General features: G+C 39.5%; 2 protein-coding genes across 2 annotated transcripts; both read right to left on the bottom strand.

The window, feature by feature from the left end:
* Positions 1 to 4,116: 4,116 nt before the first annotated feature.
* LOC122695192 (olfactory receptor 2AG2-like) lies at positions 4,117 to 5,046 on the bottom strand. The gene has a single exon (XM_043904775.1). It carries the CDS (start codon positions 5,044 to 5,046, stop codon positions 4,117 to 4,119), a length of 930 nt encoding a protein of 309 aa, XP_043760710.1.
* A 6,869-nt stretch (positions 5,047 to 11,915) lies between these two features.
* On the bottom strand, positions 11,916 to 12,857 carry LOC122695324 (olfactory receptor 2D3-like). Its single transcript, XM_043905088.1, has one exon. The coding sequence runs from the start codon at positions 12,837 to 12,839 to the stop codon at positions 11,916 to 11,918; it is 924 nt and encodes a 307-aa protein (XP_043761023.1). The 5' UTR covers positions 12,840 to 12,857.
* Between the last annotated feature and the right edge of the window lie 3,109 nt (positions 12,858 to 15,966).

The raw sequence follows: 15,966 nt of genomic DNA, 5'->3' as shown, positions 1-15,966 counted from the left end.
TGTCTTTGTTGACAAGCACAACTGCAGTGCTCTGGGTATGGAGTGGAAGGGAACCTGATTACAGTGCATGTGTCCTGAATAGTAGGAAAGGACCTGAAGCTATACATACAGTTAGGTCCTAAACCCATAGTTTCTGGTAAGATGATTTGCTCTGAGAAATGGAGTAGTAACTGGAGGGAAGACTATGACTTCAAAGAAGAGTTCTTTAAGATGGGGGTTACTGGAGCATATGTGTAAACTTTAGCAAAATTTCTGTAAAGAGATGCTGTGGAGCAGAAGCAGGTAATTCTAATACCTATTTCTTTGAGTAGTAAGAGAACTTGGTTCAAGAGTACTTAGTGTAGTGTTTGGTCTCTCACGGGCACTTTTTACATTTTAACAATGAAAAATAACTCAGCCATTTAAAAACGAGTGAAATTCTGCCATTTGTAGCAACATGGATTGTCCTGGAGAATATGATGGGCTCTTCCAAAGATTAAAAACACTACGTGCAGCTATGCTAGTCAAGCTGGTAGTGGAAGATGACGAAGTTCTATGTAACTACTCCCCCTTTCCCTGCGATGTATGATGCAAGTCATAAGCAGAGAGTCAAGGTGTGAAATGGTATTTTTAGGGAATAACAAACAAATTCTATAGGGTGAGGCAATGGGATACTACATTCCTGGGAGTTAAGACTGAATACTGCAAAAAGATAGCATTTCCAAATCAATGTACGGGTTAAATACAATCACAACAATATACCAGTGGGGTTTTTTGGACAGTTAGCAGATGATTCAAAAATTCATCAGGAAGAATAAACCGATGATAAAACCTAAGAAAATTTTGGTGAGGAAAAATGGAAACAGAGACTCTTTATTGACCAGTGGAACTAGAGAACAGGAGCAGAAACATTCTCTACTGCTAGAGTCACAGGACAGCATGTAGTCAAGCAACTATAAATACAGCAACAGTAATAATAAACACATGCTATGGAAAGGTGATTAAGAACACTAGCAAGAAAACCAGCTATTTAGAAACAGAACTTAAAGCTCATCATTCATCATATACCTAGATAAACTGCAGATTAAAAAGTCAAATGTCACTTACAAAATTATTAAGCAAATCTAAAAGAAATTTGAAAATATTTTCTGAACAAAGAATGGGAAATGTAAGGATCTACAAACAGCTACAAAAAAAAAAAAAAACCTCATTAGATGAAGCAAAATAAGTAATATAAATGAAAACAGCTGTTACATTTTCACTGATATATTTAATAAATAAACAAAGCAAGTTCAAATGATAAGACAGCTCCATAAAGTGTACAATAAACAGGCACTTCCAGCTCAACATTATGACAGGATGGAAAGGGTTTCTAAATTGCTTATTAGCAATCTGGCTCTTTATAACAAGAATTTAAAAAAAGTTTCTTGGCTTGCACCCCACTATTTCCACTTCTACAATTTCACATAACATAATATATACCCTTATGTAGGAAAATTTGGAGAGACAAAATTAAGTGTAAGGAAATCCTAAATATATTATAGCAGATTGATATGATGACATTATGTAGTCATTTGAAATGAAGTTTTATTAAGAATATTTACTAGTTAGTCATGTAATAGTTAGCATGGTTTACACAGAAGGCAATGGCAGCCCACTCCAGTACTCTTGCCTGGAAAATCCCATGGGTTTTCCAGGAGGAGCCTGGTAGGCTGCATTCCATGGGGTCGCGAAGAGTCAGACACAATTGAGCGACTTCACTTTCACTTTTCACTTTGATGCATTGCAGAAAGAAACGGTAACCCACTCCTGTGTTCTTGCCTGGAGAATCCCAGGGACGGCGAAGCCTGTGGGCTGCCGTCTATGGGGTCGCATGGAGTCGGACACGACTGAGGCGACTTAGCAGCAGCAGCAACAGCAGCATGGTTTAAGCACTTTGCCAAGCTCTGGTCTAAGTGCCTTATCATCTTACTCAAGACTCCCTAAAACATCATGAAATCATCATGAGTTCTGTTAATATCACTGCTTTTCAGATGAGCAAACTGAGAAACAAATGGTTTAGTGTTCAAAGATGCACAGACGATAAAAGGGCTCAACACTCTCTCTCTCCCTGCTACTGTCTCTCTTTATCCCTACACTATAATGTTCCTTCTTCACAGGAAGAAGTTCACCAAATCTTAAACAACAAAGAAAGAACCTTAACCAAAATGTACAAAACTATTCAGTAAAATACATATATGAAAAAGCAAAAAATAGAAAACTTAAGTGATTTTGGCTTCTTTATCAAGTTTCAAGTTTTCTGTTTTTATGATGAATGTGGATTAGTTCCATAGATTATTATATTTGTATTATCATTTATCTTAATAGATGCAGCAATCTAAGACAGTTTTTATAAAGAAAGAAAGTTTTTCTGAGTTTTAACAAAGCATTGCCTCAAAAATAATCTCAACTATGTGACACAAGGTGTTTTTGGAGCTTCTCAACTGGACAGATTTTAGTTCCCAGCTTTTGTTATAAATCTTCCCACACTGATACATTGAATGATAAAAATAAAGCATATCTAAACTAATAGATATGCTTCCCTGGTAGCTGAGATGGTAAAGAATTTGCCTGCCAATGTGGGAGACCTGGGTTCAACACCTGGGTCGGGAAGATCTACTGAAGAAGGGCATGGCAACCCACTCTGGTATTCTTGCTTGGAGAATTCCATGGACAGAGAAAACTAGAGGGCTACAGTCCATGGGATCGCAAAGAGTCAGACATGACTGAGCGACTAAATTTCATTCTAAGCTAATAGAAAGTGAATTATATTTGGTAGTCTTCCTTTCCTGTGGACATAGACATATACATATACCTAACATGCAATTATTTTGATGTTTCAAAGTAGGTCTGTATGTATGTAAATTATATATTTTTTAAAATCAAGCAAATACACATCACATGACTCTCACTGCTATTGTATCTCCAGTCTTCACTTGAAATCTGAGAATTTCCACATTCTATTTTATTCATTTCTATAATTTTAATTTCAGGCAGTATAAAAATGTACCATTTAGCTTTTTTTAATCTCAACAAAAGGGCTTCCCTGGTGGCTCTGATGGTATAGAATCTGCCTGCAATGTGGGAGACTTGGGTTTGATCTCTGGGTCAGGAAGATCCCCAGGAGAAGGGAATGGCAACCCACTCCAGTATTCTTGCCTGGTGAATCCCATGGATAGAGGAGCCTGGTGGGCTACAGTCCTTGCGATTGCAAAGAGCCGGACATGACAGAGTGACTAACAATTTCACTTTAATACTTTCAACATAAGTATTTGTACAAATACAGTCACAAATTGATTATTCTTTCCAACTAATTGCTTGAACAACCATCTGCCTAACAAGACAAGAAGCCCAAGATATCTTCTGAAGATATTTCTCTCTACAACTAAGAATCCAGTTCAAATGGAAGCGTCCTCCTCTGATTTTAAGAGGCTGTTGGAGCTTGCTCAGCCTGTTATTAGCTATGTCATTATCACTGCTATATGATATTGAAATTGAAACTTAGTCTATCATGTCTGCAGCCATGAAATGAAAAGACACTTGCTCTTTGGAAGAAAAGCTAAGACAAATCTAGACAGCATTTAAAAAGTGGAGACATTACTTTGCCCACAAAGTTCTGTCTAGTCAATCTATGGATTTTCCAGTAGTCATGTATGGATGTGAGAGTTGAACCATTAAGAAGGCTGAGCACTGAAGAATTGATGCTTTTGAACTGTGGTGTTGGAGAAGACTCTTGAGAGTCCCTTGGATTGCAAGGAAATTCATCCTAAAGGAAATCAGTCCTGAATATTCATTGGAAGGACTTACCCTGAAGTTGAACCTCTAGTTCTTTGGCCACCTAATGCAAAGAGCCAACTCATTAGAAAAGACCCTGATGCTGGGAAAGATTGAGGGCAGGAGGAGAAGGGGATGACAGAGGACAAGATGGTTGGATGGCATCACCGACTCAAACGACATGAGTTTGAGCAAGCTCCGGGAGAAATGGTGAAGGACAGGGAAGCCTGGAGTGCTGCAGTCCATGGGGTCACAAAAAGTCAGACACCAGTGAGTGACTGAACAACTACCACATCTACTTAGTGGTTGTGTCAGGAGGTGTGTCTATAGTATGCATTTTCCCAGGACCCTCCTTAAAGCCCCCATAACCTCTTTATTCCTCAGGCTGTAGATGAGGGGGTTCAGGGCTGGGGTGACAATCGTGTAGAAGACAGAGATGATGTTGTCCTGCTTGGGGCTGTGGAGGGAACTGGGCAGAACATACATGAATGTGGCAGCTCCATAGAACATCCCGACCACAGTCAAGTGGGAAGAGCATGTGACCAGGGCTTTCTGCCTCCCTTCATTTGAGGGCATGTGGAGCACAGTAAGTAGGATTAGTGTGTAGGAGGAAACAATGGCAGAAAGGGGGAGCAAGAGGAAAGTCACACCTGTCACATATACCATGAGTTCATATCTGGAAGTATCTGCGCAGGCCAACTTCAACAGAGGTGGGATCTCACAAAGCAGGTGGCTGATCTGCGACATGCAGAAAGGGAAGTGCATGGTGTACAAGGTATGTCCTAGAGCACTTAGGGAAGACAGGACCCAGGATGTGGCCACCATGAGCCAGCAGACCCTCGGCCTCATGAGGACCATGTAGTTCAGAGGATGACAAATGGCCACATACCTGTCATAGGCCATGAAGACCAGTAGGAGGTCCTCTGCACCACCGAGGGTCAGTGCCAGGAACATCTGAAGGGCACAGCCCCCAAAGGAAATGGTGTTTTCACGGAGCAGAAAATCCATGAAGGCCTTGGGAGTGACAACAGACATGAAGAGGAGGTCCATGAGAGAGAGCTGCCTGAGCAGGAGGTACATGGGCACATGGAGCTGGGCATCCATTGTGATGGCCAGGAGCAGAAGGCCATTGCTGGTGAGGGCCAGCATGTACAGGACTGTGATTGTAGCACAGATCATCTCAGGAGACGCACTGTCATTCAGAATCCCCATCAATATGAAGCCACTTCCCAGGGTGGAGTTCCAGTGCTCCATTCTGTGTTGTTTCTTTAGTTATGTAGAACCAGATGGTCTTGACGAAAGCCTTTCTAAGGGAGATTACCCTTGTTTGGTGTTGTCTCACATCACTATGGAATTACCAATAAGAATTCCATGGGATGATATCTTTTCCTCTTGGTAGCTAGGTTTGCCTTCTGTCTTCTGAATTTATGAATCTTTTCATTAAATTATTATAAAGTATCCTATAAATTAGAAATAAGCATATTGGTCATAGCCTGTCATCTTTAAACAAGATAACCAAGAGAATGAACCCAAGCAAATATCTTTTTTTTTTTTTTTTTTTTTGCAAATATCTTTGTAAATAGATAAAATCATAGCTATCTTCCCAACAAAAAAATACTCTGCACATTGGATTTTAATTCAGTTGCTTTTCTGCTTTAAATTTCCTTGGGATTCCAATTCTCTTTTCCTGCTCCCCTAGACATCTGGCTTCATTTTCCAGTCTCATTGTTCTGAACAGTTCTCTCAATGGGGAACCTCTTGGCTCTTGGACCACTTGGTCTCTTGTGTTCTTGAACTGTCCTCACATCCTTGATGAGCATACTGCTACTTTACCAAAGGGAAGAGGAATTCTGTGCATGACTGAATCACTGGGATAGTATAGATTTTGGAGGTTCATATTCAGGAACAGTACAAAAGATGTTTGCCTATTTTCAGGTAATGATAAGATGTTTGTTCAGGAGGAATGAGGATAGAAACGAAGGTGATGCATGAGATTTGAGAAGATATGATAAGGTATTTGTGTTTAGGGTACATGATAGAAGGGGTGAGTTATAAAAGAGAGGGATTTATAGAAAAGGTCCAAAGCCATCCCATCACTTGAAAGTCAAAGTAAGATCTTGAACAAAAAAAGAGATCCTCTATCTCATAGTATTAGCTGTGTGAGGAAAGACGCTGGTTCTGCTGAGCCCTGAATCTATGTGGAAGTACTGGTGGAAAGGTGTGAGCAGGAGACCAAGCGGTGTGTGGAACAGTGCTACTTAGTTTTCAGAGTCGGACGGAGGACTCAGGAGGCACTCTGGAAAAGAAGAGAATAATCTACCAAATATTTCATCTTTCCTTTGTATCCTCTGCTCTGACCCCTCTGTCTTCAGTTTATGTCACCAACGTCGTCAACTTAGGGTTGGGACCTTTCAGTAGTTGGATGATAAAATCCTAAAATTAGAAGGCTTTTCCAATTGATCTAGTTCCTTTCATTCACTCCATAAATATTTACTAAGCGCTTACAACAGACCAGGCACTATATTTGATGCTAGGGAAATTGCATGGATGTAAAAAGCCCATTACCTAAACACCTACACACATCTACTGGCAATGAAATACGAAGGAAAGTATAACATACTACGAGTCTATCTAAGTGAAGTATCAGGAAAGGAAACTTTATATGATCACTTCTATGTCACTTATACAAGCTACAGGCTGCAGATGAATATACGGTGGCTAAGGAAAAAGGGGTCAGAGTGCAAAGCAGAGAGAGGAGGTTGCACTATAAAGGTCAGAACATTGAAGCAGTACAAGCACAAGTATCCTCCTTGCACTTGTGCCACAGTGAAGTCTAGGCAAGAAGTCAACCAGAAAATCATCTTCTTGTAAAGCTGTTTCATCATTCTTTGGGGTCTGAGATCTTTCCCTGGCCTCATAAAACCAGGTCTATACGTTGAAACTAAGAAATACTGACTGGAAGAACTTCTTTGCCCATTGGCAGCAACAAAAACACAAATTCAAAGACAATTCTTAGTACTGTTCCTAGTATATATATGACTTGAAACACTTTCCTTTAATTAAAAAGATGAATGGATATATTAATAAAGGGAATAAAATAATTAACTGGTTATATGTATCCAGATTTATGCTCTAGGAATTTAGACAGGACTTAAAAGAAAAAGCAGGACTTAAGTAAAGTGGTGATTCTTAGGACTCAAGATCTTTTCTATCTGTCTTCCTCCCCTTGATTCAGAGCCCTGCTCTCCCTCCTTCCATTCTCTAGTTTGTCTCCACTACAGTCATCTGAAGATAAATGCCAGAAAACATATAGTGTGCCTACACAGGATGAGCCCCCTTCTGGAAAACTGCTGGTGATGGGTGAATACCTCAGATCAAGGGAAGAGACTAGAAACCGAGATTAACAGAGGGGCATTGCTGAAATTATAGGAAATGGTCAGACAAAGCCAATGAAGAAGATGGAGTCAAAAATTTGGAATCACATCTTTATGTTATTACTCTGTATTATCACTGTTAGCATACTTTAAAATAGTCATTGACTTCAACTAGCTTTTCCTGTAGCATTGGACTTTAATATCAAGCAGGCATAGATCGAACAGGCACGTAAACTGATTTTAGATCATCCTCTTTTGAGATCCCAGTCTTTTATGGGTACACATCAGACGGTCTGAGGCCAGGATAATCTAGGTCTAAAGGTAATGCTGAGACTTTTACCAGGATGCCAGCATCAGGAAGTATAGGAACACAGGTCTTGCCAGTGGAACAGATCAATTGTGGGTATATGTAAGGGTACCTAAAGTATAGAAGGGAATGGATGAGTTATAATGGCTGAGAGACTGAGACTCTAAGAAGCAGAGCAGTGAGGTCTTGACCACATATCTCAAGACCCAGATTCCACTCAATTTTCTTGAAACAAAGAAAGAGCCCTTACCTCACATGGGGAGGGGGTCAGCTGCCTGAGTACACCTACTGCCCTGGGAGTCATTTGAGGGATGAAGATGTTCAAGAAGATGAAGAAAGAGGTGATGGTTCTTCTGGCAGGGGAGAATGTAGGCAGGTGTACAGCTGTGACTGAAATCAGAGGTCAAAGACACCTCCAGTCACATTGCCAGTCCTCTCGGGGTGGAAATGGATGCCAACGAGAAGATGAGGGCCTAGGGCAGGATCCTGGGGAAGCAAGGAGCTAAATCTCTATGCACTTCTCTTGTCCATTCTCTTTGCAAGAAAGCCTTCAGAGCCTTGGCATCATTCTAACTGAATTCTTGAGTCCAGGTACTCAGACTTTCAGGTATTTCTATCTTACTAGGAGCCATAAAAAAAGATGAGAAGGAATTTGACTAAAAAGGTATAAAAGGAGCTGCCCAATGGAGATTCTACACCAGCCTCACTGTCCCTGGGGCAACAGTGAGCTGGGGCCCTGTCCTGGGGGAGGTATCATGGTCTCATCCCCTCAGCTGACATGACCTCCCCTGAAAATGCTGCTCCAGGAAACAAAATTTTAATGACTCTCCCAGGCATGTCTCCTGGCCTCCAACTCCAGCAAATTTTACCCACAAAATGAGCTCTGAGGCCTGAGGGCTATGCTGCCCTCATGTGGATTTACCGAGGCTGTTTCCAAAGTCCTAGTAAATAGACAGTGTCAGTGAATGACCTAAGGAGCAAGGGCCACTGGTTAGCTCTCTTTCCAAATTACAAAGTGTATCTTGTGGGTTCTGTAAATGCTGCAGCTCGCCGTCTCCCATCTTGTGCCTCTAGCCTGGGCCATTATCAGCCAGAGAGAAATGAACTTTGCAGTGCTTCTGTTCATATCAGGCCTTCCTTCCTTGAGCTTTAGTTAGTATCAAACTGATTTATTGAAACTTTCTAGACTTTTAAATTTTTTGTCTCTCCCTTTTTCTTTCACTAATTCATGAGCACACCTGTGTGCATGTTCCTGCTCTCAGTTCAAGTGGACTCAGCTGCTTCTAAGGTAATGAATGATACAGCACCTGCCTCTATCCATCACTGCTTCAGTTCAGGCCATTCCCTCACCCAATTTTTTGCCAGGTCCTCCTCATTCTTTAGTCTGTCTTTAACCACTTATTTTTCCAGAAAATTCTGAAACTGCTGCTGAAGTTATATCTTTTTTCTTTCAATTTTAAGCAAATGAAAAATACATTTTTTATGTTCTGGTTATAAAAAGAATATGCTCAAGAAAATTACTGCAGAAGTACAACAAAAGAAATAAAATACAAGATTTTTTATTTTTCTCATAAAAAGAATGTACCCAAAAGAAGGTTTTACACATGTGAAATGTAAGAGCACATTGTTCACAATTAAAAAAAAACAAACTGGAAACAAGCTTTATGTCCACCAACAGTGGAATAGATAAATATTCACACAAAAGAATATCATGCAGCAATCAAAACAAACGAACCAGAAGGACATACAACAAAACAAATAATTCAGCAATTTAATATTAAGTGGAAAAAAGAGCCCTAAAGATTATGTATCATGGTACTTCATTTATAAGGTTAAAAACTCAGATAAATTTTTTTTAATTGGCGGATAATTGTTTTACAATGTTGTGTTGCTTTCTGTTGTACAACAAAGGGAATTAGTCGTAATTACACATATGAGCCTCCCTCCCTGCTCTCATCCCACCCCTCTGTGTCATCAGGCTGGGCTCCCTGCGTTATACAGTGGCTGCCCACTAGTCACCTATTCCACACATGATACTGTATATATGTCAGTACTACTGTCCTAATTAGTCCCACCCTTTCCTTCCCCAATGTGTCCACAAGTCTGTTCTGTATGCCTGTGTCCCTGTTTCTGTGCTGCTAACAGGGATTTTTTTTAAATAGAAAGTACGGAACACTTTTATAAAGAATAGGAATAATCTTTATAAGGTTAAAAACTCAGATAAAACCTTTTTAGAGGAATACTTGTGGGTTCAGTAAAAACTGTACAGAATAGAACAAAAGAGAATGACGGACATAGGATCTGGAATAACCAGTTACTACACTGAAGGGAATCAGAAAGAAGGATACTGTACTGAATTATTGAAGTATATAATTCAATATTAATACTTATTTATTTTTCTGAATTACACTATTATTAATTATTTGGGACTTAGTCATATTATATTAGAACTGGAAAGGAATTGAAATATTATATAATTTAATCCCATATTGATTTTATAAGTGGACTTATAATAGGATTCTTGCTGCCAACAGGAAATGACTAGATCATGGATAAAAAATGAATAACAAAACCACTGTCTGCAGGCACCTATCCAATATCTCTTCTTCTCTGATGAGCAGTCTTTCAGTTCTAATCTTTTCACTATCCTTTTGCATTTGTCACTATTGAGTACTTCTCATTTCTTCAGTCTTTTTCCTTCTTATATTTATGACACACCACTATAGCCAGATTCCCTTTACAGATCTTGGATTTTTATTAATTTTGTCATTCCATCTTTCAAGTTGGTTTTAACCTGGATGTTTCCAAATGAATGATTTCAGAGATAGAAGTCCCATAAGCACAATAGCAAGCAATAATGGAGATAGGGAGTGACTGGAAAAGGTGTTGTCTTAGACTGTATGTTCGGTGAAGGCCCTAGTGAGCTGACAGTTTTGTTGAGAATGAACTGTCAATGTTGAGTACGAGTTAAGTGCACCAAGGCTGATTAGCAGAACATTTCAGATGCAGGGAATATCCAGTGCTAGTGACTGGAGGTTGAATGCACTTTTCTTTTTAAGGAAGAAAAAGAAAGTCATTGTGGCTAGAAGAGAATGAATGTAGACCTGCCAGACATTTTAATAAAAAAGCTCAGTGTGAGTTAATTAAGAAAATTACAGAGATTAAAGCATTAGTTAGATAATATGATCAATAAGATTTCTTTAGACATTGAAATTAAAAAATTAAAAAAAAATTTTTTTTTTAATTGTGATCCTGTGTTCATGTAGCTTCTCTTGTGGCTCAGCTGGTAAAGAATCTGCCTGCAATGCAGGAGACCCAGGTTCGATCCCTGGGTTGGGAAAATCTCCTGGAGAAAGCAACGGCTACCCACTCCAGTATTCTGGCCTGGAGAATTCCATGGACTGTATAGTCCATGACTAGGTGACTTTCACTTACTTAAAGTTATGCAGATTGCCAAGTTTAATTTTCCATTTAATCATTGTCTTTCTCCTAAAAGGAAGGCATGACCACGCAGTTTTCCATAGTGGCTGCACGAATTTACATTCCCATCAGCAGTGTAGGAGGATTCCTTTTTCTCCACACCCCCTCCAGCATTTGTTCTCTGTAGACTAATTTTTAATGATGGCCATTTTGACCAGTGTGAGGTGACTTCTCATAGTTTTGATTTGCATTTCTCAAATAACTAGCAATGTTGGGTATCTTTTCAGGTGCCAATTGGCCAACTGTCTGGTGGCACTAGTGGTAAAGAATCCACCTGCCAGTGCAGGAGATTCATGAGACCCAGGCTCAGTCCCTGGGTCAAGAAGATCCCCTGGAGTAGGAAATGGCAACCCACTCCAGTATTCTCACTTGGAAAATTCCATGAACAGAGGAGCCTGGTAGGCTACAGTCTATAGGGTTGTGCTCAGATGGACACGACTGAACATACACACGCACAGTGAGAGTGACTGTCTTCTTTAGAGGAACGTCTGTTTACGTCTTCTGCTCATTTTTTGAATGGGTTTTTTTTGTTTGTTTGTTATTGAGTTGGCTGAGCTGTTTGTGTGTTTTGGAAATTAAGCTCTTGATTCCATCATTTGCAAATATTTTTCCCAGTCCATAGGTTTTCATTTTGTTCATGGTTTCCTCTGCGGTGCAAAAGTTTGTGAAATATTTCTTCTTTATTTAGCTTTTGAAAGAGTTACCTCTTAAAAGAGTTATATTTGTGTTATCTTGTGAATTTCAAGTTTTTTTAAGAAAGGCATTAAGTTACTCATATTTTGAGGTTCTGGGCACAGTGTTTTCATAGGGTAGGCATTCAGTGAATATTTGTAGAGAAAAAAATCAACTGAGGTAAACAAGGCAAGGAAAGAAAAGAATGAAGCTAGTAGAGCTATTGTTGTATATCACAGTGCTCAAAGTACTTTTTCAAAATGTCAAAAATCATTGCCTCTGAATGTTGACTATCTTCCAGCCAGTTTGCTCAGAGCTCCCTTCACATCCTTGTTCCTCAGGCTGTAAATTATGGGGTTCAGCATTGAAGTCATAACTGAATAGAACAAAGAAATGACCTTATCCCTTTCATTCATTGTCTTGGAATTGGGTCTCATGTAGGCAAATATTCCAGAGCCATAGTAGAGAACCACAACTGTGAGATGGGAGCTACAGGTAGAGAACACTTTGAGCCTCCCCTCCCCTGACTGCATCCGGATCACAGTGGAGATAATATGCCAGTAAGAGACCAGGATGAGGGAGACAGGAGCTAAGAGAACAATCACACCCATTGAAAAGAGGGCCATTTCAGCATTGTAGGTATCTGCAGAAGCCAGCTTCAGGAGTGCAGGAGGTTCACAAAAATAATGATTAATTATGTTCTGTCCCTGGTAGGGGAGACAGAGTGTAAATGCACTGTCCACTGAACATACAAATGCCCCACTGATCCAGGACACTGTGGCCAACTGGACACAAACCCTCTGGGTCATGAGAGTAGAATAGTGTAGGGGCCTGCAGACTGCCACATAACGGTCATAGGACATCATCGCCAGAAGAGCACACTCTGTACACCCTGCTAGGAGGAAGACAACTATCTGTAGTGAGCACCCAGCAAAGGAAATGGTTTTCTTTTTTACAAGGAAGTGGACCAACATCTGGGGAACGATGCTTGTAGAGAAACAAAGATCAACAAAGGACAAGTTTTTGAGGAAGAAGTACATGGGAGTGTGAAGTCGAGGGTCAGTTTGGATAAGGATTATTATGAGCAGGTTTCCAAAAACAGAGAGAAGGTAAATGATCAGGAAAACACAGAACAGCAAGATTTGGATCTTTGGATCCTGTGAAAGTCCCAGCAAGGTAAATTCAAGCACAAAAGTTTGGTTTCCTTCTCCCATTGATGTATATCCCTGTTTACCTGTCATCAGAAGGAGAGTAGACGCATTCTGAATGTTTGATTTCACAAGCTTTATAAACAAGTGCAATGTTAACAAGTGTACCTTGGGGACTCTTTGCTTCCAGCTGCTTCCTACAATGTGCCAGTTAGCATCAGAATGCAAATGGTCACTTCCACCAATTTATATAGCTTTTTAAGCCCAGTTTTCCTTGCTTGATCCACTTGGTTGTCTGAGTATCACAGTCTATACAGTTTCCTGACAACTCCTGACAAGGTAATTTACATATTGCTAAATTACTGTGAAAATATGTTACAGGTATTGTCTTTGTTTTGATTTCATTTCTTCACCTTAAGAAATATTTTGTACTTGCGAGACTCAGCCGTCTAAGAATGAGATGAACTTGTTTAGTCAATAAAAACCACTCACTTTTTATATTTCAAAATTAAAAAAATAGGGGTCAATGTCAAATTTGTCCATAATACTCCCAAAACATGGCTTGGGAATTCCAACAGATAAATCATTGTTATTAATTCTTGCATTTTTCCATTGTGTTTTTATAAAGAGGCTCAAGTAGCAATCCAAACAGGACAAGGAAGAAAAGAGGAAGTTATGACCATGGACTATAATCCTGACCCTTGTACAAATATTTCACATGATAAAGAGGAACTTCTGAACTGAATATTACACAGCCCTGTCACACAATTTCAGCTCACCTCAGACCTCAGGTTTAGCCATGGTGGACAGTTCTGACTCCCCTGGCACCACAGACAATTTACCTCAGGGACCCCCTGCTGTCTTTCAGCATTCTGCCACAGTGTTGGAAGCATGGGTAAGTTAATGTCCCAGAGGCAACCTTTAACCAATGGACAATGGGAATTGATGAATAAGTGCACCAGACATTTCTGGGAGGCACCTGTATGCTTCTTAGAAGTTGAGCTCTATATAGTTAAGCCCCCATTGTTTATTACTCCTACTGTTATTATTATTTCCTCTAAAGAGTTTTTTTTTGAGTGTTTTTCCTAATCACCATTCCTCATGAAGCCATCCCTGGGATCAGTTTTCAAATAAACTGTACCCAAGCTCTTTTCTCAGGCTCTGCTTTCAAGGACCTAAACTAAAAGAGAAAGTACAGAACCTGATATGGAAGCCTAATGAAGGCAATGCTGATAGGCTGCCTTCTGCAGCCGGGGAGTCCCAGCTGTGTCTGCCGATAGTAAATAACACGTCCTGGGTGCTAGCAGGGCCAACGCGCATCAAGGTCAGTTTGAGTTTGGTACCACTGGTGACCATACAATTACCATAAATTTACCTTTAACATTCAGGTTACTGGATTAGACTTGCAACTTAGAAGATTTTGTGAGAGATATAGGAGCCTAACTATTGTGTCAAGGATCTTGACAAGTATGCTGGGTACTAGAGCATGCTTTCAAGTTGTGGTGCTAGAGAAGACTCTTGAGAGTCCCTTGGACTGCAAGATCAAACCAGTCAATCCCAAAGGAAATCAACCCTGAACATTCATTGGAAGGACTGATGCTGAAGCTGAAGTTCCAATACTTTGGCCACCAGATGCAAAGAGCTGATTCATTGGAAAAGACCCTGATGCTGGCAAAGACTGAGACCAAGAGGAGAAGGTGGCGACAGAGGATTAGATGGCTGGATGGCATCACTGACTCAATGGATATGAGTTTGAGCAAATTCCAGGAGACAGTGAAGGACAAGGAAGCCTGGCATGCTGCAGTCCATGGGATCACAAAGAGTAGGACATGACTTAGTGACTGAACAACAACAGAGCATGCTACTACTAACACTACTAATAATAATGAAAAAACAAAAAACAAAAAAGCAATGGTATCTTATAGATTTAAATTACTGAAAATCCATTTTAGGGCTGGCTTCAGGTGAGGTTCTATCCAAACCCTCAACATGTTTCCTTATAGTCTTCCACATAGTCCTCATCCTAACTATGAGGGATGCACGATTTCTTGCTCTCATCTAATCAGAAAAATAAAGTTTCTTTGCAACAGCTTTCTCATCAAAGGTACTAAGATAAAGTCTGATGTGGAATAGAGTCAGATTCCCTGCAAAAATATGTATCCCCAAAAGAAATCAGGAAATTTTGAGCAAAGAAAAAAGGATATTAAAAAGATAACCAACAAATATCGAATTCACCTGTACATCTTCCATTTTGTTTTATAATACATGCCAGACTCTAATGCAAAAAATCTGAGAAATAGAACACAAACTGAAAAAACATAATGGAAGAGAAAGTACAAAGAATTCTTTTTTGGTCTTGGAATGAGAAAAAAAATAATCATGATACCAAATCCATTAGCCATGAAGAAATAGGCATCTGATCACATTTGTTGCCTTATTTACTCAACAGGTAATTATCAAGTGTCACTTTCTAAAATAAAATTCCCCCAGAAATCACATTACTTTTAAACAACCATTAACAAAGGCAAGAATCTTCATTTTTGTCTTTTGGAAGTGATAATACAATTTGAATTTCTTTTCTTATATTTGATTTTGCCTTCATTTATGATAAACAAATATGTTAAAACATCCTTTATATTAAAATGCACACAGACACAGATACACAACAGCCTTTCTTTGGTTCTACTGTCCTTTCTAGCCATTGCCTAATTTTTCTCATTTTGCTGCCAAACTTTCCAATCATTCTCTTTCATTGCCAAATATATGCATGACTGAAAGTTCCCATCCATTTTCCTTTTTAATTATTTTCAATATAATTCCTACTCCTGTGATTCTACTGAAAAACTACTATTCCAAACTCTCCCATAATTTGATACTCAACCCTTTTGGGTGCATTCTTCATTTCTCTGTTTTTGGCACTGTTTGGTAGTCTTCCTCCTTGAAACTCTTTTCCATTGGGTTCTGTTAAATCTATATATAATTTCCTGAATCTGAAGTCTGTATTAATTTGATTTTGTCTCATATATATTTCAGCTGTTAGGTTAAGTTGGAGAAAAGGCACAACAAATGCCAAAGTTTCTTATTACAGCCAATGCCTCCACAAATCGTGGTCTCTTTTCTTTACTTTTTCCTTGTGTCTTTCCAATATTCCCATCATAACTAGGGAAAATTATTCCTCTCAAGTTCCCTGCCC

Source organism: Cervus elaphus, chromosome 1 (assembly GCF_910594005.1).
Source record: "Cervus elaphus chromosome 1, mCerEla1.1, whole genome shotgun sequence".
NCBI lineage: Eukaryota > Metazoa > Chordata > Mammalia > Artiodactyla > Cervidae > Cervus > Cervus elaphus.
Note: the sequence above shows the minus strand (reverse complement) of the source record. Positions and strands in the feature narration are given on the sequence as shown.

What these genes read in the sequence shown, in the direction of transcription:
- LOC122695324 (XM_043905088.1), bottom strand. Translation starts at nt 12,839, where the DNA reads ATGGGAGAAGGAAACCAAACTTTTGTGCTTGAATTTACCTTGCTGGGA.
- LOC122695192 (XM_043904775.1), bottom strand. Translation starts at nt 5,046, where the DNA reads ATGGAGCACTGGAACTCCACCCTGGGAAGTGGCTTCATATTGATGGGG.